At 57.2% G+C, this 25,972-nt stretch overlaps 2 protein-coding genes across 5 annotated transcripts in view; one reads left to right on the top strand and one right to left on the bottom strand.

Moving 5' to 3' along the window:
• WDR20 (WD repeat domain 20) overlaps positions 1–19,522 on the top strand; it is a 65,033-nt gene extending 45,511 nt beyond the window's left edge. The window contains 3 exon segments of the mRNA XM_055418566.2: positions 9,038–9,937; positions 9,939–10,298; positions 18,718–19,522. Coding sequence (XP_055274541.2) covers positions 9,038–9,937; positions 9,939–10,298; positions 18,718–18,771 — 1,314 coding nt within the window. The 3' untranslated portion in view covers positions 18,772–19,522.
• Positions 19,523–20,920: 1,398 nt separating this feature from the next.
• The window catches only part of MOK (MOK protein kinase), a 44,233-nt gene continuing 39,181 nt past the window's right edge, over positions 20,921–25,972 (bottom strand). The window contains exons 8-12 of one of the 4 annotated variants that reach the window (XM_055418574.2): positions 24,904–25,005; positions 23,980–24,153; positions 23,248–23,368; positions 21,908–22,074; positions 20,921–21,806 (exon numbers count right to left, since the gene is read on the bottom strand). In XM_055418574.2, the coding sequence (XP_055274549.2) occupies positions 21,773–21,806; positions 21,908–22,074; positions 23,248–23,368; positions 23,980–24,153; positions 24,904–25,005 (598 nt within the window). In that variant the 3' untranslated portion in view covers positions 20,921–21,772. Of the gene's footprint in view, positions 21,807–21,885; positions 22,075–23,247; positions 23,369–23,979; positions 24,154–24,903; positions 25,006–25,972 lie in introns of all 4 variants that reach the window. The other 3 variants (XM_055418573.2, XM_088829840.1, XM_055418572.2) reach the window with 3 other exon arrangements.

Below are 25,972 nucleotides of genomic sequence, written 5' to 3'. Positions count from 1 at the left end.
GATTTTGGCCAGGATGTCTCAGAGACAGGGTCATTGGAGGTTTGTTTCTCAGAGGGTGCCAGGGATGGTGATCGAAGCGGTTGTTAGGCCATGCTTTGGATTCGTGTGAGACTTGGAGGTTTCCGAGTATTTTACCTGCTTTCTCTGCCTGGGAGGGCAGGCTCCACTGTGCAGACAAGGAATTAGAGGGTAAGTGAGTTGTCCAGACCTGGTAGCAATTTGATGATATGCTTAGATCCAGAAATTAATTCCACGTGCCCTCACTGGCCATAGATTGTAAGCCCTGTCATAGCTGGTTGCCATGTGGGCCTTGTCGCCTCCGAGCTTACTGTTCTGTGCAATGGACGGGGAGGATGTGGAGCCTGAGTTATGACAAAGCAGCAAGGGAGGTGGGTGCTCACTGCGCTCTTCAGGACGCGCCAGACAGCAGGAGAGAGAAACACAAATCCAGCGGGGGTGTGAGAAAGCTCCCAGAAGGGGACATTCGACCTGGGTGTGAAAGGTGCAGAGGAGCTGGAGGAGGAGGAGAAGGGCCTTCGAAGTGGGAGAAAACAGCTTAGCATGCAGAGGAACATGAGGCCAACAAAGGGGTCCAGACCTCAGTGCGTGGACCTTGGCGTGGCTAGAGGTGAAGCTGGACAGGTGAAACGGAACCAGATTGTAAAAGCCTTTCGTGACATGCTGAGAATTTGGATCTGACACTGGAGGCTGTGGGGCAACCTCTGGGGTTTTACTTAATGAGGGGAGTGACAGGATCAAGTGTGTTTTTTCAGAACTCTTGTCAGCACTTGGGGAAGGTGGATTGAATGAAGATAGCAAGACAAGTGTGGAGGCTCTAGTGACTGTCCAGGTGAGAGCTGGAGACTTGACCTGAAGTTGGGACCATTTCCTCACTCATTCTGCAGACCTTGGTGGCTGACCGCACGCGGGCACGCGCGCGCGCACACACACACACACGGCACGTGGTGGTGACTTGTGATGTCAGAGGAGGCAGTGGCCTGAGGGAGAGAGAGAGAGACAGACACGGCGCCTGATGGACAGGGGCATGGGGTGCGTCTCGGAGGAAGTGGTATGCTTTGAGCCTCACCGCATGTGAGAAGGCCCCCCAGGTGCGGAGCTGGAGCTGGAGTGTTCCCGCAGGAGGGAGAGCAGGGGCAGGCCCCTGTGGGAATGAGCCTGGGACCAGGAGCCCTGCGAGAGGGGTGTGGAGTGAGGGCCTGGCCGGGGTTGCTGCTTGGCCTGCATGCAGGGATCTCGCACAGGGGAGCAAGAGGTGGTCTGCTAGGTGTTTTTGAAAATTACTCTGGCTCCGACATGGAGACGGAGTTGGAGAGATGGATGAGCAGATGCTGGGTTTCTGGCTCACTTAGTGCACTGGGCAAGAGGGGAAGGAGCAGGTGCTAGAGCAGAGCGGAAGGTCAGAGTTCCTGCTTGTCAAGCTTGAGAGGCCAGGGGTGGTTGGGTACGTGGATCTGGAGCTTCAGACTAGAGGTAAATTCTGGGAGTGGTCAGCATATAGATAGTAATCACGTCCCTGAGATTAGATGGCAGGTGAGCGGAAAAAGCACAGTAAGAGCACAGACAGGTCTGCTGCAGCCTGGACGTGTCTAGGACTGAGCCCTGTTTATACTCCAAGGCTCCAGCCGTCTGTTCACTGCCTGCAAAGGGACATTTACAACAGTCAGTTTATTACCATGAAGTTTATAGACGCAGAGTACAGTGGCTAAGAACATAGGCTTTTGAACCTGAGTGCCCAGAGCACAGACAGCAGCCCTGCCCCTTCCCGCCCGCAGGGTGTGGGTCTGTTTCGTAGTCCCTCCTCAGCCGGAAGGTGGATAGATGCACTCCCCAGCTGGAGGGGTGGTGAGGATGGGAGGTAGCAGTGGGCCTGGAGCACCAGCCCTGGGGAGAGCTCGGGAAAGTTGTGCCCACGGGGGAAACCGGAGGTTCCTTTCACTGGGGGTTGCAAGAAAAGCTGCTTGGGAGGTGAGGTAGCAGCAGTTTTGAAGGAGAAGCACAAATAAGTTTCCAGGACCAGAGGGTGAGAGCAGGGCAGCACGGTCAGAGAATGAGCACTCAGACAGGCGATGGGGGCCGTTCATCCCGACTGCGGCATCCGGCCGGCTGGCCGGCTCCTCTCAGGGCTGCTCAGCCTCCCGTGACGCACAGGCATACGCGTGCACGCTGCAGTACTGACTCTCCAACCTTTGCCTCCTCTCTGAGGGTGTCTGCTGTGTGAGAGGAGAGCAGATGTTTGGGGTGGACGGATTGGTGGGTGGATGAGTGGAAATGAAGTTCTGGAAATCCACATTAGACCAAAGATGGATGAAAATTTCTGTCTGAGAATAGAGTGTATCTTAAAAGGTGATTTTTGCACCCATTGAATAAAAAGTTTTAAATACTTGTTTATACAAAAAATTGGGACAGAGAGAAGTACAAAAAAGATAGGAAAACATGACCTGTGAATCCCAGGGCTCACTGGCAGCTTGACCACGTTTGTAGTTTTTATGTTTTCTAGGAGGTGAACTTGTCAGACTCACCTTCTGTTAGAGATGCAGGCAGCCTTCACCGCCCAGTCTGGCCCTCAGTCCACCCAGTCCTCTCCGGGCCGTCATGGCCACGAGACCCTGGCTGCTATGCCAGTGGAGCCCAGCTCAGGAGGAGGGCAGGACCCTGCCCTTCTGGCCTCGCTTCAGGAGTGCTAGCCTGAGACTGCTTTCTGCAGTCCTTCAGGGCGGACTTTGGGCTTCTCCTTGCAGTGTCACCCCTGTGTCTGAAGGGACTTGGAGTCTAATGGGCTCTGTTGAGTGTCTTGGCACTTCTGACGAGCTCCCAGACTGTGCCACCTCCTTCATAGTAAGAGCTGCTGGTGGGAGGGGGTCACCCAGGTCAGCATTCAGCCTTGTGTGAAGCACCCCAGAGGGGTGTGGATCCGCTTTTTCATTACTAATGATTACAGTGTATTGGGAAAGAAGAGACGTAAAGTGGCAGTGTCTGTGTGGTGATGAACTCAGTCCTATTCGTCTTTGTAAAAGTTCTGATTATATCGGGACTGTGTCCACCGAATAGTAACTTGAGAGGATTTTCAGGTGTGTCCCATTGCTGGATTAGATGGAAAATCTCAAAAGACCTGGTCCTCTCAGCTGCTGGCGCCCCTGGCGCGTGATGAAAGCGCCTGCTGTTGACTGTCTCCTCTCTTGCAGGCTGTGGCCAGGGCAGCAGGGCACAGGCTGTGGTCTCCATGGTGGGCACCCAGCCTGCTGCTGCCCCCAGGGCAGGGAGGAGAGGGGCCCAGTTTCGCAGTATTCTGTCTAGTTACCCTACAAAAGAGTGGCTCTGGGCACTTTGTTAGTCTTGTTTCTGTTGCTTTTTTTAATCAAAGGAAGGAAATGGGCATGTAATGATCTGCTCCTTAAAGTCTTAGCATTGATAAAAGTGACATTTGATCCTCTTTCCCAGGCTTTGAAGTCCCCTATCCTGTTGGAGGAGCCTGGTAGGCTGCAGTCCGTGGGGTCACTAACTGAGCGACTTCACTTTCACTTTTCACTTTCATCCATTGGAGAAGGAAGTGGCAGCCCACTCCAGTGTTCTTACCTGGAGAATCCCAGGGACGGGGGAGCCTGGTGGGCTGCCGTCCATGGGGTCGCACAGAGTCGGACACGACTGAAGTGACTCAGCAGCAGCAGCAGCAGCTCCTGATAGTAGTCCTTCCTGAGGGAGCAGCGGCTGTAAGCGCCTTCACAGAATCAGAGCTCTTGGTCACCGGTTTTGCTTGTGGCTACATTGTGGCTTTTCCAGTAGCTGCTGGGGCTTTTGAATTGTTTGTTTTTAGTGTTTTTGTTATAAATTAATATCTGCATTGTAAAATGCATACGCATCCTTCCCCAGTAATTGTTTTCCTGCTTATCATGTTGATAGCGGTGAAAAATAAAGAGTGTGTGCTTGAGAAAGCATCATTTTAGCAGTGGCAGCTTTAATATGGCTACAGGTTGATTTTTATTGTTTCCTTTATTCTAGTTTCGTGTAGTTAGAAAATCTTGTTTGTGAATGCCATTGATGATGGTAGTTCTGATGCTTGTTGGGTTTCTTCACTGGGTTAATTTTAGAAATGAGATGGTTTTTTCTGCATCTAGAATGAGTGATTACCAGGGGGAGAGTGGGTGAGGGAGCCCACTTCCTGGGCAGGTGTTTTGGCGTGTAGACCTGGCATACTAATGCCCAGATTATGGACATTATGGGATTTTATGGGAGTGATCATGGCAGTAGACCTCGGAACGTTTTGGTGTTTTCCTGTTTAATGGAGAGCCTGTCTCACCCTGAGACCTGCCATGTCCTTCCCGCTGGGGCAGCCCCGCTCAGCCTCTCCTCTGCAGCTCTGGAGCAGGAGCTTGCTTCTCCTGCCCCCCCGCCGACCCTGTGCCGAGAGGGGGACATGGGGGGCGGTGAGCAGGGCCCCTGGCCTGGCCCATGCTCACGCAGCGGCAGTTCTTCCTCTCTCCGTGGGACTTCCGGCTTGTTTCTCTGCTTGCCTGAGTTTGGTCCCACGTGCTGTAAGGAGCTTGTCCCCGAGTTCGCACCCTGCTCCTCTTGGATGCCTCCTGCCTTGGCCGTCTTGCGTGTCACGTGTCCGGCGGTCGCTGTCCACAGCCGATCTCCCTGTCCTCCCCGGTCATTTTCCTCAGCTCCTTACTCAGTGGGTACACGTGGACTTCTGCCCAGCATGGCCGCCCTCCGCTCCTTTCAGTCACACCCTTCCCAGGCGCTGCCCCTCAGCTCCTCGGAGTCTGCTCACACGCCTCCCCTGCTCTGCCCAGCCTCACCCACTGGGAAACCGTCCGTCCTGCCCCCACTTCTGTTCGAGTTTAAGAGCTTCTTGTCAGGGGACAGTTGTCACAGGCTCTGGAGCAGTCTCTCTCCACCCGCACTGTTCTGTACCTCCTGACGGGGGATTCCGCTTGGTTCTGTGACTTCCCTTTTCAGAAATCTTGGGTGCCACCACTGTCTGCAGCAGCATTGCCAGTGTGAGCCGCAAATTCAATTTAAAATTTTCTAATAGCCACAGTAAACCATTTAAAAAATAGATGAAGTTGATATTTTATCTAATACATCCAAATATTATTTTAGCATGTAATCAGTATAAAATTGTGAATGAGGTGGTCTTCATAGTTTTCCAGGTCTTCAGAGTTCAGGGTGAACTGTGCCCTTGCAGCATGTCTCCCTCCCTCTGGGCCAGTCACTGCAAGGGCTCGGGGCTGGTCAGCACTGGGCTTCAAGGTTCCAGCCCGGAGCCCTCAGCCTGGGACTCCAGCCTTGAGTCCCAGCTCACAATTCCGCACCTGATTTCCGGCCCTTGCTCAGGTGCGCCAGTGGAGAGGGGTGCCAAGCACGCCCCGAGCTGCCTGCCCCCGGCCTGGGCGCCTGCCTCTCCCCGGCTGCCTCGCGCCTCCTCTGCCCAGGAGCTCCTCACAGGGGACCTCGGGTTTTGCCAAGAGTTTTTCCAACATAAGCATGTGCTCCTCCAGCTCAAGGTCTCACTGAAACTGGAGAATTGAAGCACAGCAGGGAAATCCCGTTCCTTAACTCTGTTTACTAGACATTTTCTAGAACAAAAGTATACCCTTATGGTCCCGAGACTGGGCTGCATTCGTTATAGCTATTGAACAGGGTATTCTAGGTATTTGTTTCTTGATTTCTGTTCTCTTTTTGTTAAACCCAAACCAAGAACAGTATGAAATAATAGCCCAGAGCAACTTGGTTCAGTGACTCCCAGCCAGCCTGGGCCGCGGGTCCCGCACCTCACCCAGGGTGGCGGCCTGGCCTGGCCTGTGGTTCGGGGCTGAGAGGCCTGTGCTGGGAGTCACCTGGCGCGTCTCCAGGACGACAGCGCGTGGTTTGCTTCCCGTGCGCGCCCTCGCTGCCCTCCTGTGTGGACGCCCTGCCGCCTCCAGCTGCTGTGCGCTGCCCGTGCCTGCTCAGCTCGGTGCACCCCCACGCCAGGGCAGAGGCCTCCCTGGCACCCATGTGAGGCTGAGTCCCTCCTCCCCGCCCCCGTCCCATGCCTGCTCGGTGTTCACGCACAGCAGACTCCTTTTCATCCCTCGCGAACGCAAGCTCCCCACGGGAAGTGACGGCTGTCGGTGGCGTGCCAGTGTCGGCTTGTCGTCTGCGCTCAGGGCAGGAGTGACTGAACGGGAGTGGGTGGAAAAGCGGGAGGGCCTGCAGGGAGCCTCGCAGAGCCTGTCCCTCGGGGATGGCAGGGCGCTCATGCCTGCCTTCCTGTGGGGAGCAGGACACCTGCACCCTGCTGGTGGGAGTAGATGTTGTCGCGTCCTCCATGGGTGGTAACTTGGCGGTCCTGTAGATAGTCAGCAGAGGCGTGCCTGCTGACCCAGCTGCTCTCCCAGGGCTGCACCCTGCGGCTGCGTCTGCAGGTGAACGCTGCAGCGCGCACCGGTCAGTCTTTGCCATGTAAGTGTCTGTCAGCGTGGACGACTCAGGTGCAGCTCAGCACGTCCGTGGTGTTGAGCCCTCGGCACTGTGGGAAGGCGGCAAGAGGCTGTCTTCAGACAAGTGCCGACCGATGCTCGTGACGTGTGACTGGGTGAGAAAGCAGGGGTGCAGACGGTGCCAAAGAGGAAGCTGGGTCCACCTGCACCTGTGCTTGCCTTGTCCCCACAGGGAGGCCCTGGGAGACACAGGGGGGAAGCCAGCGACAGTGATTCTGCGGTGGGAAGAGGCTGCGAGTGAGGCTTTTGGCTGGACACTTTTACATGTGAATTATGACTGTGTCACCTATTTAAAAAACAAAAGCTTATGTCGCGGGGTCAGTGTGTGCAGAGCCTCGTGCTCAGGGCCTAGCCGGAGAGCAGATCCTCGGGTCGGAGGTCAGCACTGCTGTCCCAACATGCCCACCACGCGCCCAGACGCACACGCCCCGAGACGAAGAGGAGCTTTTCCCTGTGCTTGCGCGCAGGCTGGTGGCAGACTGACGGTGCAGAGCACAGGAGAAGCCCTTTCTATGTTGGAGTTGGAACTGTGGGCCGTTGATTTGGTTGGTTTGCAGGTGGTGAGGTGTGACGTGTCTGGTGCCCCAGAAGGGCGCAGAGGTGGGCTCGGGTTTCAGTCCCTAGGTTATGTCCACGTGTGTACTTACAGCAGCCCCAGTGCACCTTTTCACCATGGAAAGCTCTGTCAATGTGCTTTGGCGCCGCAGTGACACGTATTTCAGTAACGGTGCTGTGATTCTTTATCTCCGTACCTCACAGCTGCAGAGAAATGCCATTCTTATATGATAGCATTATAATTTTGAGTTCTAATGGGGTCGTTTTTGCTGTGTCTTTTTAAGCCAGAAATAAAATTTTCTAACCATAGTGCTAGATATTTTTGTGTCCATCCTTAAATGGAGAGATGTTGGAAAGATTCAGACGAGGTTTGGTTGTGGTGAGATATGAGGGGCAGAAGTTGAGGCCACACACAGCTGGGCAGGGGAGAGGTTGCTTCTGCAGCTGCCCTGCAAGGCCCTGGCTGGGAGGTGAGCCGCACGGCCCTGAGACCCTCGGCCTCCAGGCAGGTCACTGTCAGAGAGGCAGCTTGGCCCACTGGGTACAGCAAGGCCTGGGGGCTCGTGAGGTGCCCCCGGCCTCCTGTGGAAGCCCTGGCAGAGCTGCCTGGGCCTGCAGGTTGTTGGCTTTGGTGCAGGTCAGCTGCTGGACCGGTGGGTCCCGGGCAGGAGATGAAGGACGCGAGGGTGACTGTGGCTATGCAGTTTCTGTGACAGTGAGGCCTCCTGCTGCTTGCAGCCCTCGCCCGGCCCGCTGGCCCCAGCCCCTGGCCCTGCACCTCGTGGGGTTGGGCCTCCCCACCCTTCCCTGGCTGGGGACAGGTTGACTGCCTCCCTTCTGTGGCCTCATTTTCTGTGACTTTCTGTAGAGATGCAGCAGACGCACAGTGCAAAGCCCACTAGGCAGGAGGCCCTGTGTCTTGGCAAGCTTCCCGTCCCTGTGGCCCGTGGCCCTCCGAGGCGCGAGTCAGGGAATCCCAACCACGTGGGGGAAGTGGGAGTGTGTATTGCCCCCCCAAGCCCGAGGGCTCCCAAGGAAGGCACCAGTTATGGGGGTGGCAGCAGGACTTGCTGGGAGCTTGGGGGTCCTGGGAACTCCCAGTGGTTTCTGGTGCCATGATTTGGGGGCCGGTGAGCCCCATGCAAGGTCTGCAAGCAGGGGCACGTACGTGGGGGTTATCCTTCAGGGAGTTTCTGCTTTTGCCTTTTATTCTTTTGGTTTTAAAGGCAAAACTCCCGATCTGTGTCCGTTAAAATTGGTCAGTGGGTCAAAAATAAGCATGGGGTAGAATGGCAGTGATTAGGTGTTAATCATCTGATAATGTTCTTAAACACCGCCTTGTTCCGAAGAAGTGGGGGGATGGCCTGTAAGGATACACGCAAGACAGGGATGGTGAGTGAGGCGGTCAGTGAATCAGCACTGAGGTCAGAGCCCAGGGAGGTGTGCGTTCCTGTCCTGGGTGTTGCTGGCTGCACGTGGACCATGTCCCGACCCCCGGGAGTCCGAAGGGGCGGGTGCAGTGAGGATGGGCCGCAGGGGCCGTGAGGGCACAAAACAGCAGAGCGGAGCGCCTGGGGCGGCCCGGCGCTCGCCGTGGGGCCCGCGAGGCTTGCCCAGGGGCTGCATAGCACGGACGCTGTGTAGGTGCTGGAGTCCCAGACCCTGGGCTCCTGGCAGTTGGAATGTGACGCGCCCAGGGCTGCCCCCCCCGGTGCGTACTGCGCCTGGCACAGTGTCACGCGGGCACAGACTGGGCTCCCAGCAGGGTTTGCTGAACGACTGACACCCTCAGTGCAGTCCTAGAAAGCGATTCCACGAGGGGCCAAATGCCCTTCGCTGGCCTGCCCCAGGCTGCGGCGTGGAATGCCTGGACGGACGTGTCCCTTCTCACTGAGAAGCAGACAAGGTTTCTTGCTGGAAAAGTAGACCTTGAAAACTTCTCCATTGTGATAACTTGTTCTCCTTTGTCTTCACAGAGACTAATAGACAAGTCACGAGTAACCTGTGTCAAATGGGTTCCTGGTTCGGAAAGCCTTTTCCTAGTAGCCCACTCGAGTGGGAGCATGTACTTGTATAATGTGGAGCACACTTGTGGCGCCACGGCCCCCCACTACCAGCTCCTGAAGCAGGGGGAGAGCTTTGCCGTGCACACTTGCAAGAGCAAATCCACGAGGAACCCTCTCCTCAAATGGACGGTGGGCGAGGGGGCCCTCAACGAGTTTGCTTTCTCCCCAGATGGCAAGTTCTTGGCGTGTGTGAGCCAGGACGGCTTCCTGCGGGTGTTCAACTTTGACTCGGTGGAGCTGCACGGCACCATGAAAAGCTACTTTGGAGGCTTGCTGTGCGTGTGCTGGAGCCCCGACGGCAAGTACGTCGTGACGGGCGGAGAGGACGACCTGGTGACCGTCTGGTCCTTTGGAGACTGCCGCGTGATCGCGCGGGGCCATGGGCACAAGTCCTGGGTCAGCGTGGTGGCCTTTGACCCCTACACCAGCAGCGTGGAAGAGAGCGACCCCATGGAGCTCAGCGGCAGCGACGAGGACCTCCAGGACCTTCTTCACTTCGGGAGGGACCGGGCGAACAGCACCCAGTCCCGGCTGTCCAAGCGGAACTCGGCCGAGAGCCGGCCCGTCAGCGTCACCTACCGGTTCGGCTCCGTGGGCCAGGACACGCAGCTGTGCCTGTGGGACCTCACGGAAGACATCCTCTTCCCCCACCAGCCCCTGTCGCGCGCGCGGACACACACGAACGTCATGAACGCCACCAGCCCCGCTGTGGGCAGCACCGGGAACAGCGTGTCCACGCCCGGCAGCGCCGCGCCGCCCCCGCTGCCGCGGTCCAACAGCCTCCCGCACGCCGCCGTCTCCAGCGCCGGCAGAAAAGGGCAGCGTGGCGGACGGCGCCGTCGCCGCCGGGGTCAGCAAGTTCGCCACGCTCTCGCTGCACGAGCGCAAGGACAGGCACCACGACAAGGAGCACAAGCGGAACCACAGCGTGGGGCACGTCTCCAGCAAGAGCAGCGACAGACTGAACCTCGTCCCGAAAGCCAGGGCCGACCCGGCCAAAGCGCTGGGCACGCCCCTGTGTCCTCGCCTGGGAGACGTTCCCTTGCTCGAGCCGCTCATCTGTAAAAAGATAGCGCATGAGAGACTGGCGGTGTTGATTTTTCTTGAAGACTGTATAGTCACTGCTTGTCAGGAGGGATTTATTTGCACATGGGGAAGGCCTGGTAAAGTGGTAAGTTTTAACCCTTAACGCTGCGCCAGAGCTAGGACTTGAATAGGTAGTGATTGTTTTCTTGCGGGAGGGGTGGGGTGTACAACGAATGTGAATGACACTTCTTATTCTTAATGTAAATCTAAATGCATCAGAGCCATAATTTTGGATACTGCATGCCATATAATTCCGAATCATTTGATAATTCACCTTAGAACGTTTAAAAAATATAATCAAACTAATTGCCAGCCAAGTCAGTCACCCTCCTGCGAGTATAGAGTCCCACGGTTAGCCTTCCTGTATTAGACTATTTCGATTTTAGGAAAATCATGCCAGTGTGGGGAAACAATGACTTTAAAATGCTAAAATTAAAATTTCTGCTTTAACTGGAATATTTTTGCTTAACTATTCAATTAGAATATTGTACACCTGATCAGAGTGTATGTCCAATACAGACGGCCATTAATTGTCATTTATAGTCCAATTTTTTATCTTAATCATAGGAATCTATGAAATTTAACTTTAGGAACAAAGTGTTCAGCAGGGTTGATTGATATTATTTTTACATTGTTCTGGCAATCCACAGAAAGAGAAGAGCCTTAATTTTTAAAACCCATTTTAGTCATTTTATGACAATTAAAATTGTTTAATAAACATCTTTTTTCAAAGAAGCAGTTTGTAGCACTTTGATTGAGACTCTGTGCACTGAATGCAGTACCCACGTCTCTCAGCGCCTGGACGGTTGCTGTGGACTGCGGGCCAGGGGCGCCAGCCGTGCCGTCAGAAGTGCCTCTTGCCACACAGCCAGGGTCTCACATGCTGGATGTGTCTTGCTTATGTTTTTTACAGCAAGGGGAAGGAGCTTTTCTTTTCTTTCTTGGTTTTTTTTTTGCGTGTGGGGGTTTTGGTTGGGTTTTTTGGCTTGCATTTTGTTCAGCGAGGCACATGACCACAGGCCCTCATAAGCCTCCTCAGCTCTGTTTTGTACAGGCCCCAGGGTTCAGAGAGCTTCCTGCCTCTCCCCTGTTTGGGTTTCAGGTTCCCACAAGAGGCGAAGGGCAGGTGCAGCGTGTCCGTCTTCTGGATCATTCTTGGAAGATGCCCCACGTCTGTGTCAGCGGCTCCCCTAGCATCCCCCCAGCTTGGCTGCGCCCACTTCCAGGGGAAGCTGCTCTGTTTGACTGATTCCTTAGCACAAGGATGAGCTGGGGGCGCAGTCGCTTTTCGGTTCACTGTGGACGAGGTGGCTCTTGGAGCTGTATGTTCCATGTCAAGATGATGATGATCTTAGTAACTTATTGTGGTCACTTGGGTTTGTATTTCTGTTGTGTACACCTTTGTGATTAAATACAGAGACCCTGATCGTTTACACTGGTTTGAGTAGTGAATATAATGCAGCAAAGTGGAGGTTTGGTTTCTCTGTGGCTCAAGACTTTGGTTAATGTAGCAGCAGCTCTGGGTCCCCAGGGTCCCCACTGGCCCCCGCTGCATGTGGTCAGGGCTGGAGCCCCGCACTGTTTGCCCGGTACTCCCTCGTGTGGCGGTGTCTGTGACCTGTGACAGCAGAGGCAGTGTTCTTCTGCATGAGAGCCACGGTCCGTGGGAATGCTAGTGTCCTGTCTGCCTTTAAGAGATGGCCTTTTGTTCTTAAATGTTAACTGAAGTCAGGTGGCAAAGGCAGCTGTCCTTGCGGAGCATTTCAGTTTTGAGGCTGTCAGATGGAGAGAGAGCCCACATCCCGTGTGCGATTCTGTGTACCTGCATCGTATTAGAAATTCAGTGTCAGATGCTTCTGAGGCATTGAGTATGCAGCTTCAAAATTCAGGACTTGACACTGGGCCCAAGTGAAGAGTGACTGATGCAGGTAAGTGGCCTTTGGGGTGGGGGGGTGGGGAGAGCGCGTCCTGCGGGACCGCTTTGTGGGCAGCCCGTGTTGCTGAAGCCCGTGCTCTGGGGCTCTTTCCATCAGGGTCTGCTGGGTGCTCACCCAGGGCTGGGCTGTGGATGGGAGCAATAGAAGGATGTTGTCAGTTCCTTAAAAACCAAGCTGTGACGCGGCTGCCGGAAGCCTGTGTCCATCTCCTCCACCCCGAGCTTACAAAACGTCGTCCCTGCGCGGTTTGGGGTTGGGGACTTGGTCATAGACTCGCTCTTGCAGTGTCTGTGGGTGAGTGTGCCCTTGATGTCTGTCCGTACCCCGTCCCGGGCCCCGGCCGGGTGTCAGGAGCTGGGGAGGGGCTGGAAGGCCCAGGCCGGCTCTGGACGGGGCAGGGCCCTTCTGAGGCCTGCCCTGCGCCTGGACGGCCGGCAGAACCCTGCTGCTGTCAGGAGGATGGTGCCGGGGCCTCTCCGAGACCAAGACGAAAGTTGCTGGCGCTTCAGGACAGGCCGGGGGCACGCAACGCCTCCCCACTGCCCCGGGTTTGTTTTCAGGGTCCCGGCTCCTGTGGCCTGGGGTCAGGAGGTGTTTCTTCAACTTCGAGGGGTTCCATTTGCAGGTGTATAAGGAGCAGTGGCCTACTGAGGGGGTTCTAGGGAGTGACCTTTGCAACTTTTCTCCCCAGACTTTGAGCTTCTTCACTGAAACTCTTCTGTTTTTCAGCTTAAACATTATCCTGAGCAAAACTTTCTTGTCTAATTTCACCACTGGAATAAAACAGCTTTAGACAGAATCTGTGATGGCTCAGTCGGCACAATTTTCCATCATGCTTTGAGACGCATCGATGAAAAAGCACAGAAATAAAGCACTCAGGGCAGTCCATAAGCCAAGACCCCTGAGTGTGGGGGGCTCTTCTCTTCTTGCCCTGCTCGGGCTCCCTCTTTTCAACCTTCCAGGAAACCCAGGAGCTAGGGTCGCACTGTGGCTTGGGTGATTCTCGCTTCTGAACCCCCGGGCCGCCCCACCCTGGCCCTTCTCTGCGTTTCTCCTCCCTGGGAGGACTGGAGAAGAAAGCCTTGGGAAAACCTTGCCTTCTTTTAAAAGCAAATGTGTAAGAGGGAGGAGGCAGACTCTTCAACAATAATCCGGAGCTTTGGGTTCTGTTGACTCACGTCGGTGAAGAATCTTAACTTTCAGCTCTGTGCCGGACCTTCTGGCGCTTGTGAAGGGTTCTCCTGTGAGCCCTTGACTTGGGACTGAGAATGGAACCTTAATGGAAGAACACTGGAGGAGTGGAAATACAGGAATAAGGCACCACAGTGACGCTGTCCCAGACACCCAGAAGCAAGGAGGAACAGAGTGCCGTGAAGCCTCCTCAGCTCCTCCGGCGTGCGCGCATCCTAAGCGTTCTGGCCCCTCGGGGCCCGCAGCTGGTTCTCCCCAGTCCCTCCACTTCCTGTGGGAAAGAAGCTGTCGAGTATCGCATTTGCTCTGGAGTTGGCGAAGCTGTTTTATCGATGTCCACCGGTGGGCGAGGTTCTCGTCACCTCCTGTCAGAGGGAGGCCTTTGATTTCTTTGGTGCAGAAGCTCAAAGTGTAGGGGACGCTAAGGGGCCAGTGGGGGGCTCCGGGGAAGGAGTCCTGTGAACACCCAAAGGCCACGTGGGTGGAATTGAGTGTCCGAGGAGGAACTGGTGGGAGAGGTCGACTGGATTTCCCAGGAAGGATGCACGTGGGGTCCCATCCTGTGCAGAGGACCCGGCCCAGGGGGCTCTTGGATAGATCTTGGGGGTGGCCAGCCACTGGGCCCTGGATAGATCATGGGGGGCCCCTGGATAGATCATGGTGGGGGGGGCCGGCTGCTGGCGCCTGGATAGATCTTGGGAGGGGCCTGGCTGCTGGCGCCTGGATAGATCTTGGGAGGGGCCCAGCCGCTGGGCCCTGGATAGATCATGGGGGTGCCTGGATAGATCATGGGTGGCCCCTGGATAGATCATGGGGGGCCCGGCTGCTGGCCTCTGGATAGATCATGGGGGGGGGGTCTGGCCACTGGGCCCTGGATAGAGCATGGGGGGGGCCTGGCTGCTGGGCCCTGTGCCTGGGGCCTGAGGGCAGGCATTTGGCTCCTCTGCACGGGGCCAGAGGGGAGGTGGTTAGCTCCCTGCACAGGTGGTCCTGCTGTACCAGGGTGTCCACTCCGGGGCTTTCCTTCCACCACGTTTGCGTGTAGGGCTCACGAGTGACCGGAGATGTCTACTCAGGGCCCACAAGCAGGGTGCTGTCGGCCAGGCCGTCTCCTCGCACAGCGCACGCACCTGTCAGGCTAGGCTGCTTGGGACTGTCCCGTTTGGGTCGTCACGGGCTCAGCCCCATGCCCCTAGTGCTGGCCGGTGAGAAGGACAGTGAAGGGGGCGGGGGGTCCGGGCTCACCTCCAGAAGCACTGGTACCAGCAGTTCCACAAGCTCAGAGCCAAGTTCATGGGTTCCCTCCGGAGAGGGAAGCGGCCCCACTGGTACTGACTTTATTCACTGCTGCATCTGTTACGTGGACTTTGTGTCACAGTCAATGTCGCTGTCTCTCAGTTTAAATGTGTAAAAGCTTTTTCTGCATCTTTGGTTTCTGTATACCTAAGTTTATTAAAGGTTACTGTGTTAGGTGACACTGTATAAAATTGTATGAATATTTTACCTTTAACAACAACAAAAAAACTCATATGTATTTCTTTTTTTTACATTTTCATCTGATTTCTTGAAAACTTGAATAAATTTCATAACGAACTTTCCTAACACGAAATGTTGGTAAATTAACTGTTGCAATAATTAATGAAGCTTTAATATCAGCATTGTTTCTTTGTAATTTTAAGAAAATCATGCTTTTGTTTCATTGCCCTGGTTTTCAGCTGTTCCCTTGCCACTGTCACAGCTAGAGACTTACACCATTCTTGATATTCTGAAGAACTTTGGGGTTGTCCTCTGTATAATGACATTAAATAAACGTGTGAATGAATTGTACATGTAGATAATTTTCAATAGTTGTTTTCACATCTAAGCTTACAAAAAAAAATCTCAGTGAATCAAAAAATGAAAAGCTTTCAAATACTGTAACATTAAGGGCTCTGTTCATGTTTAGAGAACAAATAGCCCCAGGAATTGCTACCTCTTATTACTGGATACTGAGTTTTTCCTAATTCAAAGCTTACTAAATGAAATGTTTGTTCTGACCATCGGAGGTATTCGTTGTTTTCTGTGACCTTCCTCTCGGTCGAGTCCCCCGTGGGGAAGGATGCGGCCTGACTTTGTGGCGAGCTGGTGGTCTTTGCGGACGCTGGGAGGCTGCCTGCCAGCCGGAGCTTCAGGTGGCGGCAGGCAGGCTTCTGCAGCGGCTCTGCCCCGGCAGACTTGTCGGCTTCCTCCTCCGAGTCTCGAACTGTTTGTGGGGGGCTCTGTCAGTGCCGTTGGGGCCCCAGAGGCCCCCGGTGCAGAGGGAGTGCTGTGAGCGGGTGGGGAGGAGGGGGCGGCCCCTCACCCTGCACACTGGTACCTCTGTCTCTGGAAGCTTCTCAACAAGAATTCTGGGCCAGGACCTGCACATCCCTCCCGGAGCTTGCCCTCGTCGGGCCCTGGGAATCCCCACTCAGCTGGTGATCCCTGCTGTCTCTTGAGATGCCCGGGCCTGGAATGCGGGGCGGGCGAAGCCTCTGGACGCTCCCTTCTGGCCCTCTCCTCAGGGTGGGCGGCCGGCCTCCCTCCAGAACCCGCCCGATGGTGCAGCCTCCTGAGAGTGGGGTCCTCGCCCGCCTTTGACTCGGAGCTGCTGGAGTGGGAGAGAAGTCAGGTCCTCCGCCCTCAGCGTGACCCTCCCCTGCAGAAGCCAGACGCCGTCTCCTCGGCCCTGGAGTAGGTTTTAGGCCCTGAATTCTAGTAGATTGACGGAAGTTTAAAAAGACACAGGTGCAACATTTTGATCTTTTAAAAACCACTAGTTTTTACCTTGAAAAAATAAGTCCCATTTTTTTCTCCTGGGTATGGCTGCCTGTTGAAACAGGCGATTCTGGACCAGCGGGCCTCTTTCTGAAAAGGGACAGGAAACCTAGGGGCGCTCAGCCCCACCCCGTCTAGTGTCGGCAGCCTCTGCAGCCTTTAGGTGGAGGCTGCATGACTTCACTCGCGCTTGGAGCCTCCTGGAAGACGCGGAGGTCCGCAGACCAGAGAAGGTTTCAGAGCTGCAGCGGGTCACCAGGCGGGAGCCTGCAGGCCACGGGAGGGCCTCCCTTCCCCAGCACAGCTCTCACCGGAGCCCGTAACTGGATGTTCCCTCAGAATATTCCCCTTTCCCCAGATGTCTGTAAACAGCATGGTCATTTTCTCTGGGTGACTTTTTCCAGGTTGAGTGGCCTCTTTGGAGGAAGCGTGTCACCATCCATGTGACCTGGCAGCGGGCAGGTCAGGGCTGCCCAAGGGGAGTTGCCCCCTGAAGCCAAGGTCGCAGGCCTTGGTGAGTGCTGGGTCTGGGGCAGGGTGGGTCCAGGTGCCAGGGAACAGCCCGGAGGAGGCGCTGGTGGAGTGAGCCCCTCGCCACCCTGCACCCACATCCTGAATCCGGCTCGTTGAGTCCAGGACCCGAGCCTCATGCGCAGCCGCTCTGTCCAGCTTTTCTTTAGTTCTCTTATGCAACCGTCTGGGCAGCAGGAGTGGTGGGATTCTTGTGGCTGAATTAGGGAAAACGTATCCATAGCTCGAAGCTGCCCTGGGGGAAGGCAGCCGGGTGCTAGCTCTCATCGCTTTTGTGCCATCTCTGAAAGGGCCTCACTTTACGGAGACCCACCCCGAGTCTCCAAGGACGGTGGGGCAGTTCAGGGGAGCTCCCAGCAGGCTGCCTTGGACCAGAGCCCAGGGGTCGGTCTTCCGGGGCGGGTGCAGGCCCACCCCACAGGTGAGGCTGACTCGGCACCAGAGCTCCGTCCATGGCCCTTTCCTTCAGGGCTCAGGAGGCTGCTGGTCCGTCTGCAGCAGGACCCGTCCTGGGACGGTGTGCCCGTCACGGTCTGGGCAGGGAGGGCAACTCGGAGAGTTGACTGACCAAGTCTGGACCAGTGCCACCGGCCCGTCCGCTGACCACCCTCCTCTCCAGCCTAAGAGGCAAGTCCAAGGTAGCCAGGGGCGGAGGGGAGCCCTGCTGGGACCCAGGGAGGCTTCGGGATGAGGGCTGGCTCTTCTGACGGCTCCCTTCTTGCTCTCGGGGCCTGCAATCTCAGCAGCGACCCCAAAGAAAGATGTGTTCCATGGTTGTAAATCATTTTCTAGCTGAAATGTTACTTTTTCTATACATTCTTATGAAACAAGGTTTAATTCTATCAGTTTAGTATTATAATCAAACCCAAACTGCGAGCTGGGGTATTTTGATCAGTTTTCATATGAAATTGCCAGCAGGAATAAAGTGGCAACTCTGGTGAGACCAGATCCTGACCTCCTAAATGTTAGACTCAGGAGTTGCCGCTGCTCCTGAAGCCGGCTTCTTTCCTGGGGACTGGTAGGATGGCTCGTGGATTCTGGGCTGGAGAGAGCTGGTGCTTTGGGGTGTTAGTAAAGCCCTTCCTTGCCAGCTGTCCAGTGTCTGGGGGACAGACTGGCAGCTACCCGGCTGTCTGGAAGCTGGATGCCAGCAGGGGCTCTGAGGCCAGATGCTCGGTCCTCCTGAGAAAATCCTCAGGGAGGAGGTGAGCGGGCCCTCCGAACCGTGCTCTTGCTCACACGCCCAGCCGGCCTCCCCTGGGGAGTGGTCTGGAGTCTCTGACGGAGGCCACAGTGTGTTTTCCCTTTTTCTGTGTCGCCCAGTAACTCACTTCTAGACTGAAGCACAGGCTTACGGAAATAAGGTGACTTTCCACATCTTCTTTGGAATGGTGTTCACAGACCTGGAAATGTGTAGCTTCAGTGTTGCAATATTGTAACCTTAAGATTATCAGTAAATGAATGCCAGACTGTGACGGGCATCCCGGCGAGTGTGAGGAAACGGGAGTGCTGGTGGTTGCATGAGGCTCAGCCCGCTCGGGTTCGTCGAGCTCGGAGGGCCTCCTGCCCCCTGCCAGAGGGGCGCCGCCATCCCCACCCTCAGACAGCAGCGCGAACACCTTTATAAAAAATACCTCTAGGTTCCGTTCCTAGGGAACACCAGCTCTGGGGGACGGGGCGCAGGCTCTGGGCTGCGCTGGGCGAGCTGGCCTGGGAGCCGGGGAGCCCCTCGGTGGCCCCAAGCTGCAGCCCCTGCCCCCGGGAGGTGCCCCTCGCCTTTGGGCAGCGATGCTTCAAAGCACCCAGGCCCTGAGAGACCATACTCTCGTCCTGGCCAGCCCTGCCCAAAGGGTGCCACCCAAGCAGCTCAGCGGCCTCCCCCGGGTTAGGGACTAAATACACAGACACAGCGGGTCTGTGAGAAACCCTGGCTCCCAAACCCACATGAGACCGGGCGTGACCCGGGACGCTGCTGGAAGGGCTGAGTGACTGTGGCTGTCTGCGCCGCCCCGTGTTTTGCTGGATTAATGGAAACTGCTTTGTTTGCAGGGTTTACTGTCAGCCCCAAACCAGGCCACTTCTCCAGGTGGAACTGTAGTGTAGTGAGCCCACGCCTGCTCGGACGTCCTCACCCTGGCCCATCTCGAGGGAGCAGCCGCTGCGCAGCACCAGCCGCCTGGGACCTTAAGCAGCGCCACGTGGAGGGCAGGCCGCAAGGAGGAGCTCGGCGGGGCGCGGTGCCGTGCACCCCAACAGGTTTCCAGTTTTAAACCGTTTTTTGGGGCTGCAGTAAAAACTGAGAAATGAGGTTTTCTTGCTTTTTACTCTTAAAATTCAATGTAATTAAAATGTTATATAGATATATATATAAAATGATACAGATATACATAGTGTAAAATAAAAATGTTTCTTGGACAAGAAATCCCCTTAAATCCAACTGTTTATAAATAGTACTTCACTGTTTGTGCACTATTTTTAATACTTTCGGTGGTCAGGAGACAACCTGGACTGCGCTCATAAAAGTTGTTACAAGTTGTTTCTTGCAATTCAGGAAGACAAATGCTGCAATCATAGATTTTAAAAAATTGTTTGCACTTAAAATAGCTTAATGCTGTTACAGTTATTTTGAATATGGGTGTAGTGGCCCGCCAAGGTGTGGCACAAACATGCCCTTTTTTAATCTGTTAACATTTAATACTTTCATTCCAATGCAGTCAGCTCTGTATTATATGTATAAATAGTGTAAGTCTGCAGTTGGGGAAAGAGTCACTTCAGTAATAATTTTCTTCATCTAAGAGGGATATTTCTAATTCACACACAGTTAATATTAAAGCTCTTGAATATACCACTCGTCTGTCTTCTGTTAAACTGACTCTAGCTTCACTGCATTTTTGTTGAGTGCTCAGGCCACGTCCCTCGAGGCCCTCCGGCAGTTGAGATCGACTTCAGGCAGCTCTTGAGCCTGTGGCTCATCTGGGGAGAGCTCTGCTTCTCTGGCCGCTTCTTGCCGTGTCTCCATCTTCGGCCTTGGCGGGCCGTGGCAGTGTGTGCCGACTGCTTTCAGAGAACCGTTTTCTCCTTACAGCTTCAAGCCCACGAGCACATCTCCTGTCGCTGAGATAGCTCACCTGCGACTCCGCGGCTGTGTGTGAAAATGCTTTGTTGCCCATGGCGGCGAAAAGGCTAATGAGATGACTTGGGACTTTGATCTGGTTGAAACCAGCTGGTGAGCAGCTCTGAGCTAGGTCAGGCCCACACCTGTGTGCAGACTCCACAGGTGACTAGAGTAACAGTGTGCAGCTGCCAAGCAGAGACCCTTTTGTCAAAATCATACACAGATGAGCCCTCTGAAGGCCTTTATTCGGTTAGGCTCTAAACCATGGTGCCTAAAACACATTTCTCAGAGATCCCAGTAAACCAGGGCACGTCCAGGTGATGTTAGGCTAGAAAAGATGCCAACACACCCCACTCACTCCCCTGCCATCATCTGTGTGAGCACACCCACAGGATCACGCTGCTGTTGCAGGAAAACTCTCATCAGCGTAGGTCTTGCTTCCTTACCGAGGAGAGGAGGAAGGTCGGGGAGCCAGCTCTCCATGGAGGGCAGCCGCCTCGCCTCACTGCCGGTCGGGTCCAGGTGCACGGAGGCCACCGGCGCTCAGGCAGCAGGGACAGGTGGCCGCCTGTGCCCCGGAGGCCTGGCCAGTGCCGGCCTAGGGGCGCAGAGCCCTGGAAGGTGGGGAGCCCCTGGGACAGCAGGACTGTGCTCCTCAAACCCGGGAGAGCGGCCCACCCGCCGACACCGAGCGGGGAGCCCCCCGGGGACCCGGGGGCCGCATGGCCGCACCCGGGAGAGCGGCCCAGCGCCACGCTGGGGGACAGGTGCACAGAGTCACTGCGAAGAGTCCTTCACGTCTCTGTATTTAAAGTGAGTTACAACGTCCCTGAACTGCCCTTACAGCTGCCCTCGCTGGGAGCTGGCTCCGAGCGGGCCTCATCCCCGGCCACTCCCTCATCTGCTGAGCCCTTGGCGCCCCCCTACCCCGGACGTGGACCCCACGCCCTCCGCCCTTCTCAGCCTGACGCCACCCCGACACGGGAGGGCCCTGAAGCCAGCCCCATTGCCATGTGAACAGCCTAGAAGGGCCCAGGCCTCCCCATGCTCCTGGGCCCCCACCCCCAGGCCCCGTGAAACGCCAGCCCCCTGCCCCAGCCCCACTGTCCGTCCCTCCGGGGCCCCCGCCTTTCCATGGCCACCGCTGCTCTGCCCTGCCCCCACCAGCAGGGGAAACGGGTGTCTTCTGTGCCCACTTACTGCCGGCACCCCAGACACGAAGCTGGGCATCCATCCCCCCAGGCCATCAAAGCAGTGCCCTATACCCACGGAGGAGGCTGGGCCCTGCGAGCTGGGCCGGTGACCTGCCCGCGGCCCGCCCCTCGCCTACCACCCCTCGCCGGGGCCCTGGGGCCATGTGCTGGCCTGGCACCCTCCTCAGGAGGCGATCAGGTGAGACAGGCGCTGCGCCCTCTCCCCAGCAGAGCCAGTGCCCCTGACGTGCCCACAGAAGTCAGGATAAAGGACGGTCAGGACACACGTTCAACTCGGCAAACAGGAGGATCCAACACCGTGAGGGCAGCTTACTCTTTAATAAAATCAGGGGTCTCCGGTGGTATAATCCAGAAGCTGAACTGTGCTAAACACTAGCGCAGATGGACTACAGGAGTGCCAAACCCGCGGTGAAGCCAGCCTAAATGCGTAATAACGGTATAATCTCTCTTCTGATTCGTATAAAAATTACAAAATATCCCTGCCCCACACCCTTACGTTATGGAAATGAAATAAAACCCTAGAAGGAAGTGGTTTTACAGATGTATTAGACTGGAACACACAGTAAAGCTGCCCTCTGGACACGGCTGTCCCGGCCAGCGGCTCCAGGCCGAGGCGGTGGTGCAGGTCTGGGGGCGGCTCCCCCGGGACAGGATGCCCGGCCCTGGGAGCCCCCGCCCGCTCGCTGGCGCAGCGGCAGGGAGCCAGCCCGAGCAGGGGGCCGCGGCACTCAGTAGCCCCCACCTCTGCGCTCCATCGTGGGCAGGCGGTACTGTTTCAGGCTGGGCTTGATGTCCTTCTGCGTGTCTGTCTGTCAGAGAGAGGGATAGACGCTCAGTGGGGGCCAGGATGGGCGGGAGCACAGGGCGGGGGGGACGCAGGATGCCCACCTTCTGGGCCACACCAACGCACTTCAGGGGTCTCAGCAGCGGCACCTTCGGGAGGAGCACCGACTTCAGGGCTGGGCTGGAGTAGGAGGCCAGCTTGGCCGCGCCCGACAGCTTCAGCCTGGGCAGCTCCATCAGGTAGGCCGGCCCCGGCCTCCGGGGGTGGTTCTCCCCTGGCCTCGGGGGCTGTTTCTAGAAACAGGGGAAGGCCAGGTGAGTGCAGGATGCCAAGCCCCTTGAGGGAATTAGGCAGGGCAACGGAGGCCTCTTACTGCTCCTGCCTCACACAATTCTGGACCGGGAGCTGTGACCACACGGTGACCAGACAACACGCCGTGTCCCAGGCAGAAACTCGGGGGGCTGCTCCCTGGCCAGGCCTGCGCTGACAGCGGTGGGGGGGTGGCACGATCTCGGTTCCTGCTCTGACCCAGGGGGTTGGCCGCGCGGCCTGCAGCCTGCTTCTGTGTGGCCAGTGAGCTAATGGGATTCACAGCTTTTAACGGCTGAAGAAAATTTCACGGCTTGCAAAAACTATCAGATTCCAACGCGTTTCATCAAACTCCATCTGCACCCCGCGTTCACGCGAGGTCCAGGCGCCGCCAGCCGGGCGCGGGCCTCGGCTCTGCCTGCAGTGGGCGCCCTGGGCAGGTGTCGGCAAGGAAAACACGCGCACCCGACCAGGAGGCGGGCGGCTGGGGGCAGCGATCACCCGGGCCAAGTGAGCGGCTCAGGCTGGCAGAGCGGGGTGTCCACGGCCGGGGCTGGGCAACTGCGCCCACCCCCCGGAAGATGGACGGAGGGCAGGCTGCGGGAGAGAGCGGTCGCCTCCTGGGCGAGCACACCGGCCGGACCCGGGCTCACGCTCTCTGGAGGGCAGCCTGGCCGCAGGGACATCTGCATCCTCGGCCCTCAGCAGACGGACCCTCGATAAACATTGGGCTGAGTGATGAGCGGCGGACAGGCAGTCACCACAGAGCTCGGTGCCTGCCCACAGCTGTGAAGGGGACTTGGGGCCTGAAGGGAAAGGTGCCGCTCTCACCAGGAGAAGCCACAGCCGCTAAAAGCGTGTGCAGCAACCACCGGGGGCCTGCTGTTCCTGCAGGGCTCAGCGGCCAAGGGGTCACCTGGCCAGAGGTGGCTTCCCTGCGCCCCCGGCCAGGGTGGGCTGAGGGATACGACAAGGTGACCGGCGCTGGGCCTGGGTGCAGCCTGGCCCTGGGGGTGGGAGGACCCGCCCCACGAGGCTGTGGACGGAGCTGGTGCCCACCCCCGGTGTGTGCAGACGGTGTCTGGCTTGGCGGCAGGTCACTGATGGCCCCTCTGGGCAGGTGGGGGCCCGCTGTCAGCTCCCCGGATCACACAGACCTGCTTCCAGCCCTCCTGCGCCATCTGCCAGGTGCTGCTGAGCTCTGGAGCCATGGGGCGCTCGGGGAAGGGAGCGAGGGCTTTCCGCCTGGCCCTGGCCAGCGCTTGCTTCTCCGCCGCCCTGTGGGAAGCACAGAAAGGCACCTCTCTTGAAAACCCACCGTGACATCCGCTGCCTCCGCTCCCCTGCCTCCGCTCCCCTGCCTCGCTCGCACGCATCCCCCCCACTGACCACCGGGGAGCTGACCCCTTCTCTGCCTCAGCCCGACAACCTCTGGGCTCTGCGCTCCGGGACTCGAGGCAGGAGGGGACAGAGGGGTGGCCAGGTGCCCCAGGGCAGGCACTCCCCACATCGGGCACCACCCAGCTCACTGTGGAGCCTCACAGCGAGCAGGCTCACCCCACTAGCCGTTTCTGCTGACTCTCTGGGCTCAACATTGGAGCCTTGACCTTGACTGGAAGGTGGCCACAGGCCCTCCTTCTACCCTCCCTGACGCCACTGCCTCCTTTTGGAAAAAAGTGCCAGAGAGGAGCGAGGGGTGGGTTCCCAGAAGTATGGGCACTGTTCCCGGGACCACCTGCCCATCCGCGCGCCCTCCCCTGACCCCTCCGCGCGCGCCCGGGCCCCTCCGCGCGCCCCCTCCCCTCGGCCCCTCTGCGCACCCCCCTGCCCTGCCGCGGGCACGCCCCCCAACCCCTCCGTGTGCCCCTCGGCCCCAGTAGGGCGCCCACCTCTGCTCCTGGAAGTAAGGGTGCTGCAGGGCCTGGTGGGCAGTGATTCTCTCGTCAGGATCATAGGCCACCATGGCGTGTAGGAGGGAGAGGCATTGCGGGGACAGACTGGTGGTCAGTACAGGTATCCCTGATCCCTTTTTAAAAGGAAAATCAAAACTCATAGCTCTCGACCTGCATTAAAAGCCCAATGATAATAAACGGTCACGCCGCCATTTAGAGCACGTGGCCAGTCCAGCATCAAGACTGCACAGAGACCTGCGCTGAAGGAACAGTTTACGACCTAACAGTGGGGCGGGAGGCACACAGGCGTCCAGACTCCTAGAGCAGAGAGGACCCTCAGGGAGCCGCGGCCTGGGCTCTGTTACAACCCACGTGCTCCCAGGCTGGTGCAGGCACCAGGAGAGGGGAGGTCTCTGGGCTTCCACGCAGCTTTCCTGTGGACCTAAAACTTCTCCAAAACATTAAATCTGTTTTTAAAACGTGTGTGTGTGTGTGTGTATGTGGAATCTCACGCTCTAAATATAAGAAGACTTTTCCTCGTAAAGACTATTATCACATTCCCACCCATGAAGAGTGAAATAAAATTCAAAGAAGAGCAAGAGGCCAACATAGGTGTCGTCTCCTAACCTTCCTAGGGTCTGGGAGCTGCTGGGTGCTGCCCGCCCCTCATGTCCCTGGGGGCCCCGAAGAGCCCGGCTCCCCCAAGTCCCCGCCCAGGGGTCAGTGTGGCAGGGCACCGGGCGGAGCGGCCCCGGGCCAGGCGTGCAGCCTGTGCTGGGAGCCGTCCTCACCCGAGGCTCCGAGGTCTGAGTGAACCCCCGGGGACACCTCCCGACTGCCCCGGCCGAGCGGGCTGTGCTGAGGCCTTGGGGAGCAGCAGCGGGGTGAGCCCTGGGGTAGGGGCCCGGGGCCTGCACTCACTGCTTAAACTTGGTGAGGGTCTTCTCAGCAGGCGTGCCCATGATGTCGTGGATCCTAGAGATCTGGTCCAGCTCATTGGCTCCAGGGAAGAGCGGCTGCAGGCTGGGCAGGGATCAAGGCTGCCGTCAGGGCCCCGACCCTCCCTGCAGCAGCAGAGGGACCTCCAGCACGCTCCCCTGCCCACCCCCGCCCCGGGCCTTCCTCCTCCACAGTCCCCATGTCGGGGCCCTTCTAAGGCACAGAGCCCGCTCCCCAATCTGCACAGCCGGTTCTCCACCAACTGCGAGAGGAAACCCCCAGTGCCTCGCACCTCTGGGGGAGCGCCATCAACAGCGTTCAGGCCGGGTCAGGCCAGACTGCTTGGACAAACGAGGTCCACGGAGCGCTTCAGTTTCGGAGCCTTCACAGATTTGGGACTCCTGGATAAAAGGGCTCTGGCGCCTCTCACCTCCCTCCAAACTGACTCAAGCGACTTTGCGCTGTGCTGTGCTCAGTCCCACAGTTGTGTCCAACTCTTCGGGACCCCATGAACTGTAGCCCACCAGGCTCCTCTGTCCACGGGATTCTCCTGGCAAGAATACTGGAGTGGGTTGCCATGCCCTCCTCCAGGGGATCTTCCTGATCCAAGGATTGAACCCGGGTCTCCCACATTACAGGCAGATTCTTTACCGTCTGAGCCACCCCAGGGAAGCCAAGGGACTTAAGTACATGAGAAAAGACTGTCTGTTGTAACTTTAGCATCAGTGAAACCACAAGTCTCCTTTCCAAAAATAACAGTTACTTATCAATAGGGAAGATTTAGAGTCAGAAGCTGCACCCTGAAGGGCCTGTGCATTTCTCAAGGGGTCAGTGGAGCAGGTGGGCATGGGTGCCCTGGGGCCTCCTGCCTTGCTGGGCTGTTCTTACCGTGCCACTCTGACAGAAATCGCCCCTCCCATGCCCCAGCCCCATCCTTCCTGACCCATTGGGGAGGAGGGCACGCTCCCATCCTCCCTTCCCGGCCTCTGCTGTGGCCTCGCTCCATCCAGCGGTGGAGCCCAGGGTGGGGTGGGGGCAGCACGTTGAGGGT

Source organism: Moschus berezovskii, chromosome 21, assembly GCF_049115385.1.
Source record: "Moschus berezovskii isolate FMDL1 chromosome 21, NW_MosBer_1.0, whole genome shotgun sequence".
Lineage (NCBI taxonomy): Eukaryota > Metazoa > Chordata > Mammalia > Artiodactyla > Moschidae > Moschus > Moschus berezovskii.
Note: the sequence above shows the minus strand (reverse complement) of the source record. Positions and strands in the feature narration are given on the sequence as shown.